We start from the raw sequence: 21,336 nt of genomic DNA, 5'->3' as shown, positions 1-21,336 counted from the left end.
TACATATTAAAAGATGGCTGTCAGCCAAGCACCTAGGCACAGTTCTGTGAGTCTACGCTTGGGGATGAGGAGGCAGAGGGACCCTAGATCCTAGGCCAGCCTGGATTATATGATAAAACCTTGTCTCAATTTTTAAAAAAAAAATTAAAACCTGAGCTTGAAATACCATTAATTCATTCAAATGATATTCTTATAACAAATTCACATCTAAATTACTATAACAATTTCATATGCTACATATATGAATACTGTTATATTTAATTTATGACATATTTTACAGAATAAATATTACAGTTCTAGCTTTAAACTGCATATATTTGCCCTTTCTGTATTAAATTGTTTAACACTTAAAATCCTAAAATGGCCTGTCCCATCAATGATGGTCTCTTAAGCCAGTCTTTCAGGACTCCTTGAAACTTCTCACATAACACTTTATCCCATGAAATTGACATAAAAACTATCTGAAGGAAAAAGACCAGCAGAACATGCTGGGATATATTTTATTTTCTGTCTACATTCTGTCAGTTTCCAATTAGTCTACTGTAAGCATGTTTACCTTCAGAGTAAAGAATAAAGTGTGGACACAGTTTACATACTACAAAGAAGTGACAAACATGGCCTCTGTTATGACATCAGTGACACAGAAGGTGAGGTGAGTTGGAAATGCTTCCAGAAATGTTGCAACTACATTCAGTAAGGGGTAGCAAGATGAGTTGTGCATTCTTTTATTCTTCAATGTTTTCATATATTATAAGATAAACCTGTATACATTTCATATTAAGAACAAGAATTTATATTAGTAATAACAGTTCCCATGTGATTTTTCAGGAATATGTGTTCAACTGAGTAGTCTATCAAAACTGATTTTCACATGAAACTTACAAGGTCAGGACAGCCTTTTTGATAAAGATAGAAAATTTTCCTAAAATTGTTGCTTCAGAAATGGATTAAATAATTATTTGTCAATATTTGATTTATATTTCACCTGAAGGAAAACTAAAAGCAATGCAGAATACCACACCTGAAGTCATACTCCATGTCTGGAGTTTCTGACCACTGTAAAGAACCAACATGAAGCAATGACATACTTTTTCATTGTCAACCTGTCAACCGGATTCCCTTTGGAATCTGTAGAACAACTTGTGATCTGCACGATGCTTTAGTAAGGGGTGATGGCGAGGGAGGTAAGACAGGCTGGGAGCTGTTCCTGAAATAACAGAGTGGCCTGGAACCAGAGATTCAACTTCCAGGCAAATACAGAAAATGTATCAAAGAGCTCTCTGTGGCTCCAGAAGGAAGTTTCTGACGGGTGACAGACAGCACACGCTTTCAGTTGAAAGATTCAAGAGCCCCTACTCCTAGGTGGCAAGAGGCACTACTTGGAGGGTGGCAGCAACTCCACTTCTTCCTGGGATTTTAAGTGACAGCAGACTGTCATGGCTACCAGCCCCTTCAAGCCATCAGCCAAGGGCTCTCTTAGTTCCCCCGCAGTGGAGCCCAGCTGGAGAAGCAGGGATGCTTTGCTGGTCTTCTGGCTGTCCATCTACAGAGATCTGCAACTCACAACCCTGCACGTTTCCTCCTGGGCCCCCGGGAATCGTGAACTGTCCTTAGCCAGTGCCCAACAAATCACTGTCAGGGAGCGGCGGTCGGCCTTCCCTTCAATCTACAGGCTCTCCCGGAGTTATAAATCAGCTCACTTCCTAGCTCGATGGGATGGCATATGCCCTAGTTTGAGGAACAGATGGAGGCTTGGGGAAAAATTGTTTCTGCAGGCTTGCTACAAGCAGGTCTCTCCCATAAAAGTGAACCATCCACACTAATTTCTAACATAAATTATGTTGGCGGCAGGGAGCACTGGCCCATTCAGCAGAAAACCTTTCACCCACCTTCAGAGGTCACCCAGCCCATCCGAATTCAAGTTATTTCTCATCCACGGCTGCATTTCTAAGCTGTGCACATTGAAGGTGGAGCGATTTATAGCAAATACAAGAATGGGATTGTGCATGAAAAAATAACTAAAAGCCCCAAGCGCGGCACTGCCCAAGAACAAAACCCCAAGCTCAGTACTGTACAATGACTGCCAAGGTCTGTTTTTCAGGATTTTGGAATGACTCTGGGTATTAATTAACCATAGGGATGGAACCATGGAAACGTGGTATCTCGTTCCTACAAAAATAAGGTGAGTTGTCACTTGTCCTGTGAAATGTGCCTTATAAATTCTACTAAATCCTGCTATCTAATGAGAACTTTTGCATTTCTCAAAAGCAACAGAAGCCCGGGACAATTCCATGAGACCATTCATCCTTCTTCATGTAAAGCCAATTATTCAACTCAAATAAATTTGCCTACACGATTTCAGAAATCAATATCAGCATTACCTTGAGGGCAACAAGCAGAACATTAATTTTTTTTTCAATCTGTAAAAAATGGAAACATTTAAGAAACTGAAGGCACGAAAGGACTAATTATAAATCAAGATTATAGGAACGAGTGACCACCCCGATGGCAAATAAATGAGGTGGCATCATGTTATAGTGTGACTTAGTTTAAAATACAACAATATATTTGGACAAGGAGCTACCATGGTTTGGGGTTGATTTTAATTGTAAAAAAAATCAGTACACACTTTAATAATAATTATATTAAGTAACTTTTTTTCCTGGTAGGAAATTATCATTTATGCCAATGAAAATAGTCATAGTGATAGGGTTTTTAAAATCCACGAAGACCAATGATGCTGAGGTGAAAAAGGATTAGGACAAAGAGAAGAAACACCAGTGGAGGACACCTGACTGGGGCTGTCACCCAACGCAGAATGGGAGGCTTGCAGGCCACATCATTCACTGGTTCTTTTAAAGGCTAGCTGAAATATCTTCATTTTTGTGCACATCATTTCCCAACTTGGATATTCAAGTCAGACATTTGTTTTCATTCATTCAGAGAGAGAAATGAGCTTGTCTCTGTCATTTTGGAAGTGAGACAGACAGAGTAAAGAGCCATTGGGAAAGCATTGGTGCATAACCTGAGGAGAGTCCCCATGATAAACGCTCATCACTGCTAGAACTACTGGTGTATTCCTGAAGCACAAAATACAATGGACTCAAGTCAAACTTCCTGCCCCGGTCTTCCTGCTTCTTTTCTCGAAGTCTGGGTCTCTGAAAACTTCCTTTTAAAATTTGCTGTGGAAAGTACTTCACAAAATATAATTAAGAATTAGAAAACAAACTTCTTTGATCTCCCATCATTAAAAAGAATGGCATTATTGTCTTTCAGACTAGGACAATGAGTCCTAGAGAATAGAGATTGGAGTTCGTGGCTGTAAGGGTAAAGCGACTACTCGGCCCTGGAGCGTTTGGGCCACATTCACGGAGCACGGGCGCCTGCTCCATGCCAGGGAGAATGCCACCTTGAAACAGGAGCTGGACCTCACCTCGAAGCACTCAGCCCGTGCTTCTCCTGGAGCTCCTTAACTATCCCACTCAGTCCTAATCCTAACCCTGCTTTCATCCTCTCAGTTTTGCTAATAAATTCATGTACCTTAGGCTTATTTTCTTTTTAAATAAAATACCATAAGGTGAATTTTAAATGAAGTGGAGTGAGTGTACATATACAGTTTACTTAGTTAGATGAATACTCATTGGTTAAAATGTGTTACAAAGGAAGATATATTTATAGTTACTCCATTAATATCAAGATATTTTATATAGAAACAGCCTCATGAGCAGAATTTTAATCAATAGTCAGCTGTATAATTAACTCATTCACCTTGAGGAATGAATTCTTTCAAGGCAAAGTTTTGATTTGCCAATGGGTCATTGAGGAGGCAAGTGGAGGCTATCAAGGCCTATTCTAACATTAACTTGCTTGTGTCTGGTCTACTGAATGTAAGTGACCACTGAAAACTATTGACATGTTAAATGACGTGTGGAGGAGCAGGAATGCAAATGCCATCGTTGGCTTTTCTCTGGAAAAGGACTTCCTGGATATTGCCATGAGGGTGGCTTCGAGGTACTAAGAGTGGGAACTCTGAGGAATACAAGTCTATGCTGGGCCTCTCCTTCTGTGATAAGTTGAGAGCTTTATGATTTTGGTGCAGAGTATAATAATTTTCCAAGAAGGCTACAGATTGTCTCTTTCTTAGGCAAATCCATGTAATATATAGGCATCCTTAAGTTGATATTTTGGAAGTTTAGTAGAGAACAAAACTTCTTAGTGTGTGCCATGTGTTGTCATGTAGCAAAGTGTCATGGGACTGAGAGAGAAGAGCTGACGTCAGATCTACTCTATCAAAATGATGATAAAATGAATGAATTTAGAGATGCTTCAGAGTACCTGCAGCTCTTTTCATCTTTAAAATGAGTGGTTTACAATATAAGATAGCTTATTTTTAAAGCTAATGTGCTTATAATATTTTCCCCACTCTTTCTTCCAAGGTCTCTATGGAAGTGACTGCTTTTAAAGAATTAATGTTAAAATATTGAATAAAACAGCAGTATGTAATCCAAAGTTATAATAAAACAATGCACTTCATAGAGCCTGTTATGATTAATATTTCCACTGGCTGCTGAGTGTGCAAAAAATGAGTTTTATCTCAAGTTTACTCAGGTGACCACCAGGTGACCTCAGATTTCTGTCTGCTCTAGAAAAGCTCTTGGAATGGGCATGAATCTAGAAAGTGAAAGCTGTAAGAAGACAAGCAAAAGGGAGTGGGAGGGGCAGGAAGAGGAAGAGCAGGAAGTGGAGGGGTAGGAAGAGGAGGGGCAGGAAGAGCAGGAAGTGGAGGGGTAGGAAGAGGAGGGGCAGGAAGAGAGGGCAGAGATGGGTGAGCTGAGGAAAACACAAGAGGGGTACTTGCAGGATCTCACCCTAGATGACTGGAAGATGGATGGTGCCTTGAGGCAGCATGGAGGGAACAACGCCCAGAAAGCTATGTGAACTTCCCCATAATTCCCTTTACAACCCAAGCTAAGCCCTTTCCACCACAGAGTGCCTTCTCCAGGCTTCCTAGTCTTCACTCTTTGCTGAAAGCAGTACACGGGAGGGGGCATGGAGTGTGTGCTGCTCTGTAACAGTTGTCTCAAGAATGTCCACATGGGACCTTTAGGTAGAGCCCCTCCCATCCCACACCAACCACTGTCCTTGTGATTCAAATTATATTAGAATGAGAAACCGAAGAATGGGAATTACAATGAGAAAACTCAAATACAGGTTTTCAACTTGTGCTGTCTGTCCTTCCTGGCGTCTGGATCGTATCCTGTGTTGTCTGTCCTTCCTGGCGTCTGGATCATATCCTACCTAGACCACCCATCTCTTCCCATTCCTGTGTTCACAATGTTTACAGTGAAGATATCAGTCACAAAATAAAATGCCCTATGTCCTGACTATTAACAGTATCAAGAGAAACAGAGAAAAGGTTACCACCAGGCTTCTTCACGGCTCCCTTAACTGGAAACAAGTGTTCCTTAGACGTATTTAAATAATTCACATCCACAAGTTTACAAAGAATTTCAGGTCTTGGCTGGTAAGCTTCCTAATTCTAGACTAGCTCTACTCAGTTTTTATTCTGAGATAAAAACTGGCAATGGTCAAGAATATAGAAACTTCTGCTATCCGTATTTTGTAATGTTTCTCTCATGTTCATCAAGAAATTATCTTATGCAGAACACACACAGATGTAACCTGCCTTCTTCTTTTTATTAATAATTTTATGTGGCCATCATTTTTCTGAGCATCAGACCCAGCCTTTATGTCTCATAGCCATAATCTTCATCTAGACTTCTCCAGCTCAATGTGGTAACCGTGTGGTCACTTAAATCAAAATTAATTAAAATGAAATAAAATTAAAACTTCAGTTTCTCAGTCTCAGTAGGCACATTTCAGAGGCTTAATGGTCACATATGGCCAGTTGTACTGCAGCAGAGTGTAAATGTGAAATGTTCCCACAATTATAGAAGCAGTGCAGGGCAATGTTCTGATCTCTAGAGATTCTATAAGGAAGAGGGTCAAGTGGACAGCCAAAGGTTTCAGCTTGCCTCACTGCTGGACATGTGGAATTAATGGGCATTTTCAGGTACACTAATGTATTCCATCAGGTCTAGATGAGGACCAGGAAGCAGAATTTGCCTAGCTCTGGTTTCTAGCCTCTGACTGCTTTAAGTAATTTATGGGGTAACTACACAGCTGCCTTTGCTTCTACAAGGCCAGTTCAGCTAATCTTGGACAAGAAGGGGATTTGATGACTTGGGCGGGCATCTCTGTACCTTACCAGAGTGGAACTGCTAGACTGAATGAGGAGGCAGCCTTAAGCATGCCTTATTGACAGTGAGTATTAGGTATTTCAAGCTACAGGGCTTTTGGAATTTTCATTGACTGATTGTACATACTCTCGGGGCATTTGGAAGTGCCTTTGAAGTCCCCAACTATCTTGAGAAGTATTGAGAAAAACCTATTCCTTCATGAGGGAAATTTGTCAGTCTACAGTGAGAAAGGTACTAACTATGGCTCAAGAAAAGACACGTGCTTCCTGGAGACCTGTTTTCTGACCATACACAGATAAATTCAGTGCAAGACCTGCTTTGTTCCCCTTTCTTATCAAAGCCCCATCCTTAGGGATGCTATACTGAGTAACTCCGCTGCTCCTAGTTAGCACCAGGTTGTGCCCACCATAGATGCACCAGGGAATAAACATGGGCACAGCGAGTGCCCACCAGCTTATGTCTCATACCATCAGGGTTTTATTCCCATGTTGTTGTCATGCTATAAAAGACCAAAAAAGTCCTGACCGACAGACAGCCACAGGTTCTGGGATGAGACATCTCTCAAAACTTACGCCATTATACAGCCCTGCTGGTCGTTTCATCTTTATCATTGCTTCTTAGCTTACTCAACCAGTCCTATAATCAATAGTGGTTTCAATACATTAATTCCCAGAAAAGAAAACACTTACCCTTATTGAATGTTGGATTTGCAAATGTAAAGTAAAAATTTCACCTTCTTATTCTTTTACTTGTAAAGATTTGCTTATGTATTTTATGTAAGTGAGTGCACCATACTCTCTTAAGACACCAGAGGAGGCCATTAGATCCCATTACAGATGGCTCTGAGCCACCATTTGGTTGCTGAGAATTGAACTCCGGACCTCTGGAAGAGCAGTCAGTGCTCTTAACCACTGATACATCTTTCTAGCCCCTTATTATTTCTTAATAATTTACTTTTATAGCCTCTTTGATGCCTCTAAATTTACATTACTAGTAGGATGAGATCAAAATAAATTTCTATTACAAATTTTCATGAATGCAATTTATGTATAAGTTGAAATTATTTAAAACATCCAAACCCATTTACCTGTAAACTATTAGAAAATCTGAATGCAGCATTAGTTAGGCTTTTTAGAAAGTCCTCTGTTTCCTTACATGAACCAGATCCTAGACAATCGAACACAAAGCCATGTGCTGAATCACATATAAATAAAGGCAATGCTGACTCATGCTAAGACTAGCATATCCTAAATACGTATACTTTCTAGAAAATTCTCTTCACAACCCATCCATTTCACAAAGCAAATCCCCCTTTAGTGGTGATGGACCAAGAGCAAGCAACAAGGCTCCTCGTCTCCTCATGTAAACATTTACAAGGAAGCTTAATAATAAAGACACCACCGTAGTTTGTCAGAAACGCACCTAAGCTCAGACGACTGCTAAAGTCTAGAAATGCTTGCCAATGAGAGAAAACACGATTATCAAGATACATTAGATAAAATACAGGTCTCCCTGGCTTCCCAAGTGTGAGGGGGAAAGGACAGTTCAATGCACGTTCCCTAGCTATTTAGCATGCTAAGTTCTTAAATTCAACTGTTTCCTGTTATTTTTACTGTTCCTCATTATGGACAGTTCCCACCTCCGGACAAAGACACTGACTCTTCAGCTCAAGTGTCAGCTGCTTCTCTTAACTGATGATGTTTGGCCTGAACCTTTTGTTTTCCTCAAGCCGATGTGATTGATACTCAGACTCCTGCACTGGCTTGGCTGTCTTTGGGCGGAGAGGCCCTTTCAGCTGATAAATATCACCAAAAGCAGAGTTGTTCATAACAAAAATAATTAAATAGCAGAAGCAGTTAGAGATAGCATCCATTCCTCAAATTAAATGTAAAAGCCTTCTCCCGCTAGAGACTGGCTTGTTTTCACAAGTCACGTCAGCAAGTCTTGGAAAAGAGGCACGGCCACATTAAAATGGAGTCATTAGGCAATACATTTATTTTGAAGCCAATTAACCTTTTGTCGTGAAAGTGTCTGTGCTGTAATGGCTTCGCTGGCCGAGGTCAGCCTCTAACAGGCAAGGATGACAGCCCCGTCCTGGCTGATGCCGGGATAGAGGGGCCGCCTTCTTGTGTATTCCACTCTGCATCCCAGGGAGCGTACAGCCCTGACCTATCCATTTAGGTAATTAAAGCTTCCATTTGGAAGTGTCCTGGAGGAAGGTGAAATCTGGGGGAGATAAATGGCTGTTGCTCTCTGCATCCAGCCGCCAGGTCCACCATTTGATGGACTGCTGGAAACAGGCCGGGCTGCCAGGCTCTCATAAAAATAGAGATGAATTGGACCGCGGACAATTCTCTAAGGCAAAGCAACTCTGTCATTTTCTTCTTTGAGGGCTATAATTTAATTGTTAGTCAAGGTGGACGGCTGACACAGGGGGCCCTAAAAGCTCTCCCACCGCCATTTGTTTGCTGAGAAATTACTCGAGTTTATTTACTTAGCATCCAAGTTTGTTTGGCATTGGGGTGTCACTCCCACAAGCAGCAGCTGGCTGTCACAGCTGTGCCCAGGACAGGACTTACCTTCCAGGCAATTTTGTTTCCTTTCGAGTCATGCTCAAGGGCGATTGGGAAGTCTCCTCGCTCATAAAATTTTCGGAATGCGGTGGGTTTGGTCGGCCTTTCTTTAAATGCCCCTGCGGCTGGAGGACCCCGCACCTTGAAGGGAAACAAAGATACTCTTTAGCTTTTAAAATAGGCTTAAAATAAAATAAAAGCTTTGGGGAAAATATGCTTGAAATAAAGTCTAAACTGCTTACCCAGGGACGACAGAAATCTCACATTAACATACACATATTGGAGGCTACTTTGTTTCAAGTTACTTTAGAAAGCATGACTATAAAGGCCACTTTAATGTCTTTGTGTGAGGAAGAGAAACCAGACTTTAAGGTACGTTCAATACAGTTTAGAGTGTTAAAAATGGGTAATAACTTTTATGTTATAATTTCTAATAACTATAAATTTGACGCTCAAATCTGATAATATATGTTGTTGGGAGGTGATGAAACAAATTAAAATATTTCCTTTAAATTTTCTCTTGATTTTATATATGTGTGTGTGTGTGTGTGTGTGTGTGTAAAATAATGTTAATATAAATATTCACAACAAAACTATAGCGTAATAGGGTATTATATAAAATGAGTGCTAAATTAACAAGGTTATCAAGAAGAAATGTGATTGACTCTGTATGCATATAAGATGCATTTGCTAATCTCAGTTCACCAGGAAACAATATTAGAATAAATTATGTGAGAAACTCTCTCTCCCCAAACTGCATTCTTCATTATAAGAAATGCTTTCTGAAGAATTATTGATGCTGAGTGTTATCTTTTAAATCTTCATTATCTACATCCCAACTAACCTAACTAAACTGAATGTTACCCTATGTATAAAACTGCAATCCACTCAATTGTTACAGTATAGATGGGCAGAGCATGTTCATCCTTATTATAAAAAAGTAAGGACCAGCCATTTCATAGACCATTTTATTAGAATCACAATTGTTTTTTAACAATATGAACAAATAAACAAATAATTTAGCTTAATTTGATTTGTTATCTTAATTTTTAATTAATTGTTAATCTCAATTTTTGTTAAAACTTGAATTTTGATGAATATATTATCATGCAGTAATGTCATAAAGTACAAGATATCGAGTGACTACTGTCTCTATTGTATATATGAAAGTATTTGGAGCTCTGGGAGTTTAGGATGCAGGCTTGCAGAGCACTGACTGCTGGCAAGTAACTAACCAATGGGAATCCTCTGGAAGAACCAGTGTTTCTTCCCTAAGATATGAAATTCACTCAGAAAAACAAAAACAAACACAATCAATCAAACAAACAAAAACCAGCCATGCACATCCAGAAGCTATGTCTGCACAGGTTTCTGAGCCCTGAGCTGAACACAGAGGAGACCGCTTTCCATCCCATTGTTACCACTGGGACTGCACCGCTGAGAGAGACCCCTGAGCTGAGATGCTGGACTTTCCTGCCTCACCAAATACTAAGTTTTGAGGACTGATTGACGTCTAATTTTCTTTCATTTAGCCAAGAAGTTACTTTAAAAAATTATCATTACCAAATTAGCACCATTTTAACACCATAAGGAAAGCTGATAGAATAGAATATAAAAAGAGAATACTTGGCCAGAGTAAAGGTGCCATGAAAGCACATGTATTTTCTGAAAATTATAGTTCTGATAGGCACACCTGAATTGTTAGAGTGTGAGGATGTGTGTACTGTTATTTCAGAGTCCTTAGATGACTGGGTAGAAAAGTCCTGATTACTTTATTTTCTTATTTGGCTATTATTTGAGATAACTCTCGATGCCTATGCACTGGGAGGAAGTATTACAGGAACCCTATGTATTCTGTACCCAGTTTCCCTATAGTGTTATGTTGAGAAGCTGAGACTGGTTCACAGTTAAGCTACTGACATTGGCACGAGTCCCGTTTCCCTTAGGCAGCCGCACCCTTCTGTATCAGTCCCAGTCTGGATTCTCCTTTGGACAACAGTTTTCTCCTCCTCATTTCTAGAGTTTGGTTCTTCCAAGGATCATACAGTACAGAACTGTTGGGATTGACTCCCCATCCATACAAGTTCCGGAGATTCACATACATCATATTTTTCAGAAGTTTAATATTTTTAATTTGGGAGAGTATTCTGTGCCATGGGTATACCACAGTATGTTAAACATTCACCATTAAAAATATCAGGGTTAAATATATTCTTTGGGGGGATAGCATGACTAAAAGCGTACATTTTTTGTAGGTGGTCAGTATCAAGTAACAAGAGAGTTTTCCTACTTTTTCCTCTCTTTTCCTTTTCCCAAGTTTTTTTAAAATTATGGATAAATACTATTTTTTTGCCAAATGTGGGATCATTTTTACATTGATTAATATGTTTGTGTGATTTTTCTTTTGTCATCTTTGATAATGAAGGTTTGAGATTTGGGAAATATAAATTCAATTTCCTTAAGGTACACAGATATTCACATCATGTTTCCTATTGTACAGTGGTTCATATTTCTGAGGTTCATATTTCCCATTTCATGTAGACTATCAAAATGTCTGCAGGAGATGTGATGGTGTCCATTATTCATCTCTGAGACATGGAGATTCATGTCTCTCTCTCAGTCTTGGGACATGCTTGCTGGGTCTCTATGGAGACTCATTCTTTACCTCAATGTTGACTCTAGAGTTTGTGAGGTGTTTTGTTTGTTTTTAAAAAATTGATTCACAATTATCTTTCTATTTTTTAAATGGAAGCTTAAATGATTGATTAGAGATTTCCCCTATTCTTCAATGTATGCGTGTACTGCTGTAATTTTCTCTGCCAACACCCTTAGTGATGGCTTACAAGTCTGTTAGGTAGCACGGCGTTTTCACATAGTCCAATGATTTAAAAAATTTTCCTGGATTTCTGTGGATTTTCTAGGTTTATTTGCATGATTTCAGCTTTTTAAAGTTGGCTGAGGTTTGTGTTAATGCGATACATATTCAGTAGCATGCATGTATGTTCTGCGGTCACTGCTTGAGGTGCTCTGGATAGTTTGATTAGGCTCTGTTCTAGTTAGACTTCTACTTCTGTGATAAACAGTATGACCAAAATCAAGCTGGGCACAAAAGGGTTTATCTCAGTTGTAGTACATCACCAAGGCAAGTCAGGGCAGGAACTCACGGCAGGAACCTTGGAGGCAGGGATGGAGACAGAAGCCTATGGATTGCTTACTGTGTTTATTTTCATGTGATGCTCAGCCTGCTTTTTGTCAAAACCCAGGACTAACTGCCCAGGGGCGTCACTGCTTATGGTGTGCTGTCCTTCCCACATCAACATTTGCCAAGAAAAGGCCCTATAATTTCATATACAGGTAACCTGACAGAGGCAATTCCTCCACTGAGATTGCCTCGTCCCAGATATGCGTAGGTTTGCAGAAAACAACCAGCTTGGTCCTGCTTCCTGAAAGTCCAGTGTCTCTGTATTCTTGGGATTTTCCAACCATTGTTTTTAAGTTGTTGAGAGAGGAGTTGCTCCAACTATAATCGTGGATTTGCCTAATATACCACATATTCTATGCATACTTATTCACATATTTGGCCACACTCTATTCCAATATATACATACACGCTTAGAACTTCTATGACTTCTTGGTAGAATGACCATTTTTACTATGTATTGCTTCTAGACAGACAGACATTTCATTATGCCCTGTTGGTCTTTCACAATTTTTCTTTAAAGTTTTCCTTACTTAAAATTCTTATAGCCACACCATTTTTTCTGTTTTTTTTTTTTAATAAGCAGATTGGGATACTAAATATATTTTAACATGGACTTTTTAGTGCCGGAGTTAGGAGAAAGACGGGAGTTCTGCAAAAGTAAGATATATATTAGCACACAGAAGAGAGTGAGCCCTCTCTTCCTGTGAGTTCCTTGGATGTATTTAGAGCTACATTTTGATGTGTCAGTGTTTGAGCATGTATCACCATGAAGCTTTTTGATTGGTCTGAGGGTACTATTATATGTGAATAACCTCCCTCAGTTCTTGGCATTGTTAGCCATTCTTACAAAATACAGAAATCTTACATCCCTACATGTTCTATTATTAGCTAATCATATTATAATCACCTAAATTTTTTCTCTACGTGATTAAGAGCCACCTCAGAGACTTTTACAACTCCTTCTTCAACTGGCAAACATAATTCCCAAATCTTAGAAGGCAGGGCCCTTGGGTACAGCTTACTCTTCCCAACAACCTCACGTCTCCCAACCTCAGTGTTTAGCATTTTGTTTGCACTTACACCTTTCTCATCAGCCCTTCCCCCTGGGATGTCCCTAAATTCTTTCTTTAATGCTTCCTTTCTGATGTGAGAGCTCTCTTAGACATTCTCTCAAGGAAGAAATGCTGAGAACACATTCTCGTACTTTCCCGTCATCTGAGGGTGACCTAGTTTCTTCATTCAGAAACAATATTTCAGCTGGTTACAGCATTTGCAGCTCACAGCTCTTTCTTTCAGACCTCAAAAGACACAACAGTGCTTCCAAGTCGCCTCCATGGCTGCTGGAGAGAAGTCATCCTTCCAAATGTCTGGCTATTCTCTAAGTGCCCCTCTGTTCTTCCTTGTATCTGGTGTTCAGAACTGTGATTGCCTTGGTACGCACTTCTGTAGAGAAGTTTTCAGCTCCTTGGTGAGTCCACACATTGTTGCTCACCTGCTGAAGCTGGATGCCTTTCAGGTCTGACTTCTTTCCTTCCTTCTTTTAGATCCTGAAGATGCCAGGCTTACATTTGCATTATCCTTTAACCCTTCTCTGTCTGTAGCTTAGGTTGGATGACTTCTGCTGCTTCATCCTCATGTTTGTAGATTCTCGCTTCTCCATTCTAAAACTTCCACTTGATCCTTCTTTACTTGATGAGACTTTCTATTTTCCTACTGTTCTCACCCTGACCCTACCCCAGAAGCATCTTTAGCAATGGGTGAGTCATTTAAATTCTTTCTTAACACAAATCTAACTGTGCTGCTGCTCTGATGCTGATATGTATTGATTGGATTTTCATTCTCCTTGATGTCTTGCTGAGTTTGGATGCGATATGAACGTCTAGCAATTTTATATTATGAAACGCCGTTTCCTTTCTTTCCTCCTCATGTATTTCATTCCCTTGTTTAACATCCACCTCCCTCCCTTGAATGCTAGCGTGGCTTCTTTCATCATGGAGAGGAGACAGCTCAAGAAACCCATAAGAAATGGGGGCTGGAGAGATGGCCCAGTGGGTAAGAGCACCGACTGCTCTTCCAGAGGTTCTGAGTTCAAATCTCAGCAATTACATGGTGGCTCACAACTATCTGTAATGAGATCTGATGCCCTCTTCTGTTATGTCTGAAGATGACTACAGTGTACTTATATATAATATATAAATCTTTTTTTAAAAAAGGACTCAAAATGTTATAGGACCGAGGAGGTCCCTCCCCAAGGTTATACTTATATAAGCTATACGCAGTTGCCAGGGAGGCAGCTTTTTTGAGTTTTCATCCATGTGAGAGTGGGCTTGTGTTTTAGTCCCCCATGTTCCTACATGGAACTCCAGTGAACTCATTGCTTCACTAAGCTGGACATTGGTAGAACTGTTGGTTTGTTCAGCTGTCAGTGCCCTGTGTGCAGTGACAGGTGTCTGCATGCATGTCTCCATGAGAAGCACAGCTAGATAAGCACTCTACTACTGACTTGTGGCCCCAACCTGAAAAGGGCACATTTGAAGCGCTCCATTTAAATATCTCTGCCGGGATGTGGGATAGAGCTCTGTATTAACAAAATGGGATTAGAAGTATTCATACCTGCTTGGTTCCAAACAAAGGATTTATTACTCATACTGAGAAAGGGAGTGGGTTCCAGCACCCTTGAAGTACCATGAGCTCCCTGATTTAGGAGCAAAGGTAGTACTCCATTCCTAGTATCACACATGGTGGGCTGACCTCACTGGACAGAGTGCAACTTCTACCTCTTCACTGTGTGTCCTCTTGTGCTCCTCTGGTAGAAAGGAGGGCAAGTATCTTACTCCTAATAAGTGGGATGCAAGTAAGTCCAAGCTCACCACAGTGCGTCTGCTGACATCATAGGTTTGAGACCTTCCTGACTCAGTGGAACGGAATGCACAGCATCTCCTTTTGAAACCTCAGCTATAACCATTAGATAGATATTTGCTATGGCTTTTCAAAGTGTGTCTGCTTCTGAAGTCAACTGTTTCTGCAGTGAGCCCATCTTCACATATTTGGCCTAAAATTTGTTTGCAGTCATCCTTCCCACTCTGCCTCATGCTTCTTTTAAAAATCATTTCCTTTTGGTCTCTGTGGTATTTTTGACTCTGAACTCAAACACTAAGTGCTCAAGTATTTGAAGGAGTGAGCACGTTTCTCTCTAAGGAATCCTAGATGGCTTTTTATAAATTGATATAGACAACATACAGTTCTTCCCATAGATTTCTTCCAGTACTCCGTACAGGAAGGCTCCATGTCTGAAGGTCCATGGAAAGTCTATGTTTGAAGAGGATTTTATAACGTAACACGGGTTACTCTGCAGTCATTCAGCAATAGGAGACTTTTTTCTCCTTGAGTGTCTCTATCTTTATTTTACTGCTGTTCATTTTAGTGTTTAAAAACATTTTTTTTTCTTTTTATTTCTGCTTTGAATCTATTTCAAGTTAGCTCCTGTTATCTCAAAATTGCAGGGTGTAAAAACAAAGAGAGCATTATTAATTAGATCTGCTAGTGCAGTAGTTAGATCCTCTCACTGTGTCCTTAGATATTTTTTTTTCCTTTGTTTCAAACAGATTATCTGTGTGAGTATGTGCTTTACATGGGAGTGTAGCATCTTTTATAACCTACATGCTTACATCCCAAACAATGCTCTAAGCCTATGTATGCCAGGTGAAATACAGAATAACTCTAGACAGAGAATACAGGTATCATGGTCAAAGACCACACAAAAGATGGAGGCTCAACTGGGCAACTTTCAAAACACATCAAAATACTGCTAAGGATTCTTAGCTAAGTTTATATTTGTGGAAGCGGAACTACTATAAATTTTATTCCGTGTCTTAAAATTTCTACTCTGATTTATTATAAATAATATAAGGCAAACAAGGAACCATAAATCAAACTAGCTTTGTGGGAAAACGCAATTAAGATTGCCTGAATGGTGGGGACAATCCGTAAACCAATTAGGAAGAGTGGATGTCACAGCAGAATGCTTTTAATAAAAGCTAATGCACTTGGGAAGCAAGATATTGAATGCAGTTTGAAATGACTTCAGATGACAGAGTACTTTATATGCCTGCATTTATTGAATGTTCCGTAATGGATTTAGGACTTAGATCACTGTGTCTGTCACAGGGCCACAAAAGTAATAATAATAAGTAGGGAGGAATTTAAGGCTCTCTCAAACTCTCCATCATAAAATTTAAAATTTTCCTTTTCATTATTTTTATTCTGAAGCATAAACCAGAGCTATAAAAAGGAAGGACCTTTTATTCCAAATGGAAAGTTGACAGTGGGTAATTCAAATTAGTCCATTTAGCTAACTCACTAAAGCACTGGGATCGGGAGATGGCGAAGATCGTAATTCCCCATTGCACAAGCTGCAACCCAGAGTCTGTGATACATTACAGCACAGCTGTTGTCCAGCAGGGAGGCATCTTGGCAGTGCCTCCGGGTGGGGCCTCCGGGTTCCTGCTGGACTGTGAGCCTGGACTGCAGCAAGTTAGCCAGCATCCTGAGTTCTGATTCAGAACTGCCGTGATCTGGTCAGTTTGCTCACTGCAATTGTTTTTGCTCACCAAAAGTTCTACAATGTCTAATGTCACCAGATGAACAAATGAGGAAAATGCGAACAGAATTAAGATGATAAGCAAACTGAATCATGGGAGAATGTGGAGAAAATAAGTAGCTTTCAACATGGCCAACGTGAGCTCTGGCACAGAGGGGGCTTCAATCAGTGAAATAGTTCTCATAGTACTGTATGTGCGTGTGCGTGCGTGTGTGTGCACTCACATGTGCGTGCATGCACTCACATACAGAAATATAGAGGTAGATATTCTATAGATTCCTTAAAAGTCAGAAATTAAAGGCAACAGTCAGTGGCAGGGAAACAAATTATTTTAGGAAGATTATTCTGTCAAAGCCTAAAAACAGAGATATAAAAACAAGACATTAGTATCTATACATCATATTGTTTTCAAGAACTGATAAGATGCCCTGTAGTCAGGAGAAGCTAGAGTCTAGAAGCAGAGTTTGGGGCATGGTATGAGAGAAGGCTTCAGTGAGGGTGGCATCATAACATAACATAACATAACATAACATAACATAACATAACACAACATAACAACATGTATGTCTTGTTGCTTTACTAATATTATTGACACATATTATCAACAAAACCTTATGAAATTGTTTTATGTACAAAGAGCTCAAAGATGCTAGAATACCTTATACAAATTGTTTTATATAACGAACTCGAATGAGGCTAGACTCATAAGTTGCACTGTTCAGTGACCAGCTGAAACAAGCAGCACATCCTTCGTGTCTAAAGGACATGCCCTCAGTCACTGTGCTAGCTGTGGATTCAGGCAAAAATACAAGTGTGTGGTTTGCAGGATTATGTGGGATTTGAGGATTACGGTTGACTGAGAACTAGACGCAGAACTAAGGCTTAGGCTTCACTACTAAAAGGCGGCAAAGAATCTCTTTGTGTAGATCATAGAAATAAGAAAAGGCTGCGGGATATTTGGAGGACAATTTGCTAATCAGTTACAATTCTACTATCAATTAGTAACTTGACACTTTCCCTTCTAAAGTTTCCAGAAGCATATATGCTGTAGAGCCCAGATCGGCACTCCTGAGAGAGTAACCTTCTTACTCAGTGTAATACGCTACTAATGTTAAAACTTCGGTTTCCGTGGTTAAGCTTATTCCTACCAACTATTGACAATCATACTTTGACTGCCCACCCCTTTCCCATTGTAATTATACTGTTAAGTACCTCTGGCATAGGCTAAGTTTCTCTGTCTGAAATATTCGATGGAGTATACATACGATATACACTTTATGATCCTTGACAGAAGTAGTCACAAACTAAGCAGGAGGCTATGCCACTCAACTCACAAATGAGGAGGTACAGGTCCTCATTTTGGTGTAAGTTCAAATACAAGTATCTGCAGAGGCGCACTTCATTCCTTTCAGCATGGTTACCAATTGCTTGAGAACTTCGTTTTTATGAAGCCCTGGACTGTTGATCAAACTTGCTTTCTCACCACCTTTGCTTCTCATTTCATGTATTCACATCTGAAGGTTTTGAGAGTTTATAGGCTTGAGAGTTTATTTGATCTCACTGCCTCCAGCTTTGTCTGTCTAGGTCAATCCTTTGTGTGCTACTCAATGAATATTCAGATAGACTAATTAAATTATACCTCTCAGCTGCTTAGGATCCATAAATGATTTCTTATTGACGTGTGGCATAACTCTTGGGAGCAGGTTGTGATCTCTCATGCCAGCACTGCAGCACAAGTCACTGCTAGACAGAGACAGCCATAGTATGCCTTGCTTCTCGTTTCCAGGAACTCATGGTTCCATCGGCCTGCAGTTAAATTTTCTCTGTATTCCACCCTGTTCTCTCCTCTTCCCTCTCTCCTGAGTAAACAAGTAATTACTATTACCTGAAAAACTAAAGCCCCCATCTTTTCCAGTAAAGACCTAAAGTAAGATCAGATAGATACTTCGTCACCCAGGGGTTAGGAGATAAACAGCTAGAGCTGCCTGCTATACCTGTGACAAGATGGTGGGTTCAACCTCTAGACATCAACCTTTCCATTAAAGGGAAGGAGAACACATGCAGAGGAAAAGGCAAGAATCTCAGGCGGTTCCCTAGTTCTCAGCAGTAAGATGTTTCTATAGGAGAATAGGATAATCCTCCTATGGTAGCAAGAAAGATAGGTAAGAATAACACTGTAAGAATCGGGCAATGAGCTTTTGCTTAGGGCTCAATGACACAGAGAAGGAGCTTAAGAAGGACTGAGGCATCCATCTACCATGGTTACTCAATAGTCAGTTTGACTACACTGAGAACTATCAATAAGACTGCTGAAGGAAACTTTGACCTAATCAATGGTTTATTATCTAAGGGTGAATTATAATATGACTAGATTGCTGGAAGGTGGTGAAAATGTGGACATTAAACATAAAGTAGAGGGAGCGGATGACTGAGTTACGCCTTAGAAGGTACACAGTAGCCCTGGCCCCTCTGTAGTCACCTGCTTCCTGGCTATTGTGAGGTGAGCAGCTCTAACACTGCCTAACACCCTCATGTGTCAGGCTCAGCTCTGCCCCAGAGTCATGGAAACTTCTGACACAGCCAACTGAAACAAATCCTGTGTTTCCAACTGTTTCTCTTAAGTATTTGCCAAAGAGACAAGAAAGCCAAATGCATAAATGGAGACACAGTGGTGCTATCAGAGTAGAAACCACTCTGCAGACCACGCAGGAATGGAGGGGAATGCGAAACTAAACCACATGTATTTTATAGAAACCATCCTATCGCAGGTCAAAATATGACTTCTTAGCCACGTGTGACTGTCCAAGTAGAGAAGAATCAATAGTCATCAGAAATCGGTCAGGAGGAGTAAAATTGGTAACTCTGGAGTTAATAAATTACTGAATTCACTTAGAAGCAAGGTGTGCTTCAAAATAGAGGGTGCAGATGTAACGATTAAATTCATCTACAATCGATCAAAGCACCTGTGCTGCCTTGGCTTTTCAGTGTTTAAAAATTCACAAACTCTCTCCACACTCAGGAGGCTGAACCATGAGTAGCACAAGTTGAAGCCAGCCTAGGTTACACAGCAAGGTCTTGTCTCAGAAATTCCATGACTCATAAATCTAAATTTACTCACAGGCTCATGATAGCACAAATGTAAACAAACTTAAAAATAGAGGTAACCGGAAGATGGCTCAGTTGGTAAAGTCCCTAATTGAGGATCACACAGATCCTCATCCATGTAGTTCAATAAGAAAGCTTGTCTCAACAGGTACAGTGGAGAGAAAATGAACACACACACACATGCATACCCATGCATATACACTAATGCACACACACACACACACACACACACACACACACACACACACACACACACACGAGGGTAGGAGAGAGAGAGGGAAAGGGAGAGAATAGAAAGATTATCCCTAAAATAGATTTTATATACTCATAAGTCAGAAGCCTTGGTATTACCAGAGACAAAAAGATGTGCTAAACATACTATTTCCAATATAGATATGATTTTAGATAATAAATGGGATATATCCAGAACCCGTAACAGAAATAAGGCAAGTAAGGTTATGTCAGACTCTGCATACTAAAGGAGCAACTCGTGTGTATTGAGAGACACTGTCCTTTCAGAAAACAAGAAACATTTTTTCATCTTTATTAAAATTTGCCTGTGAGTCTGAATTTTATATAACATCAATTAGAAAAACATTACCTAAGAAATTATACCCTAGATTTGTCTGTTTGTGTTCTTCACAGCTAGCAATGATTAGCTCACGAGGAAGTCATCTGAGTCTTCTATTGTCATTATATTTAAGTATTTATTCATTGTTCACATGACTTTACAACCAAGATTGTGATACTCAGAAAGCAATATATTTTCATTTTGCTAAAAGCGCTTACAGGAGCTATCTGCTATGGCAGGTATGAACAAAAGCCAGGGCCAGTTGTGTGTGTGTGTGTGTGTGTGTGTGTAATGCAAAACACCTAAGTTGGCGCTGTCTGTGGTAAAATAAATACTCCATGATGCAGTTTTTCTGATGGCTAAGTTGAGAAACAGAATGTTCCTGGTCTGACAGCATCTGAGCTGACACTTCTTCCTCGCTAGCGAGAAGTCACGTGACTTCAGGAGGAGGAAGATGTCTCAGCATTCATGTGTGCCATCTTGTTTCACCTCTGATAAACTGAGATCCAAAGAGCTCTGCAAATTATATCCCAGATCATGTTTCAAGGCTAATTCTTTGCGGGGTGGGGGGCTAGGTCAGGTAGGACCTTGGCTTATCTTGGCTGATGCTGATTTCCTCAGGTCCGCTTGATTTACAAATGCTTCTGCCATAGCCTCTGTTCATGTGATATAACAAAGACTCAAAGGCCGGGACTCAGTTACAGTCCCAGCATTTAAACTTTGCCAACAATCTAAGATCCTTGCAGATGAGATTTTGTTCAGCATGTTGTCTCTTTCTTGCCTAAAATTGTCCCAATATCAATAGCTAGATCAGGCGTGTATCTCAGCTCCATTGTGGGAGGAAAAGCAAAGAATGACAACCATTCCTAACATAATGAGATGCTGTGATCAAATGACGAGAAGGAACTCTCGGCAGCTCAAAGCTCACAAATTTGACTTAAAAGCTGCTCCTTCCTGTTGTTAAATACAGAAAAGGCTTCATATTTAAGGCCCCAAGTGTGGTTCCTGCTATCAACTTGTCTCCA

General features: G+C 40.1%; 1 protein-coding gene across 1 annotated transcript in view; it reads right to left on the bottom strand.

Moving 5' to 3' along the window:
- Window positions 1-21,336, bottom strand: part of Pacrg (parkin coregulated) — a 422,656-nt gene that overhangs the window by 351,927 nt on the left and 49,393 nt on the right. The window contains exon 2 of the mRNA NM_001389238.1: window positions 8,840-8,974. Within this exon, the coding sequence (NP_001376167.1) occupies window positions 8,840-8,974 (135 nt within the window). The remainder of the gene's footprint in view (window positions 1-8,839; window positions 8,975-21,336) is intronic.

The sequence above is a fragment of the Rattus norvegicus genome, chromosome 1, assembly GCF_021556685.1.
Source record: "Rattus norvegicus strain SHRSP/BbbUtx chromosome 1, alternate assembly SHRSP_T2T, whole genome shotgun sequence".
Classification (NCBI taxonomy): domain Eukaryota; kingdom Metazoa; phylum Chordata; class Mammalia; order Rodentia; family Muridae; genus Rattus; species Rattus norvegicus.
The sequence above is the reverse complement of the archived record's forward strand: the minus strand, read 5'-3'. Positions and strand labels throughout refer to the sequence as shown.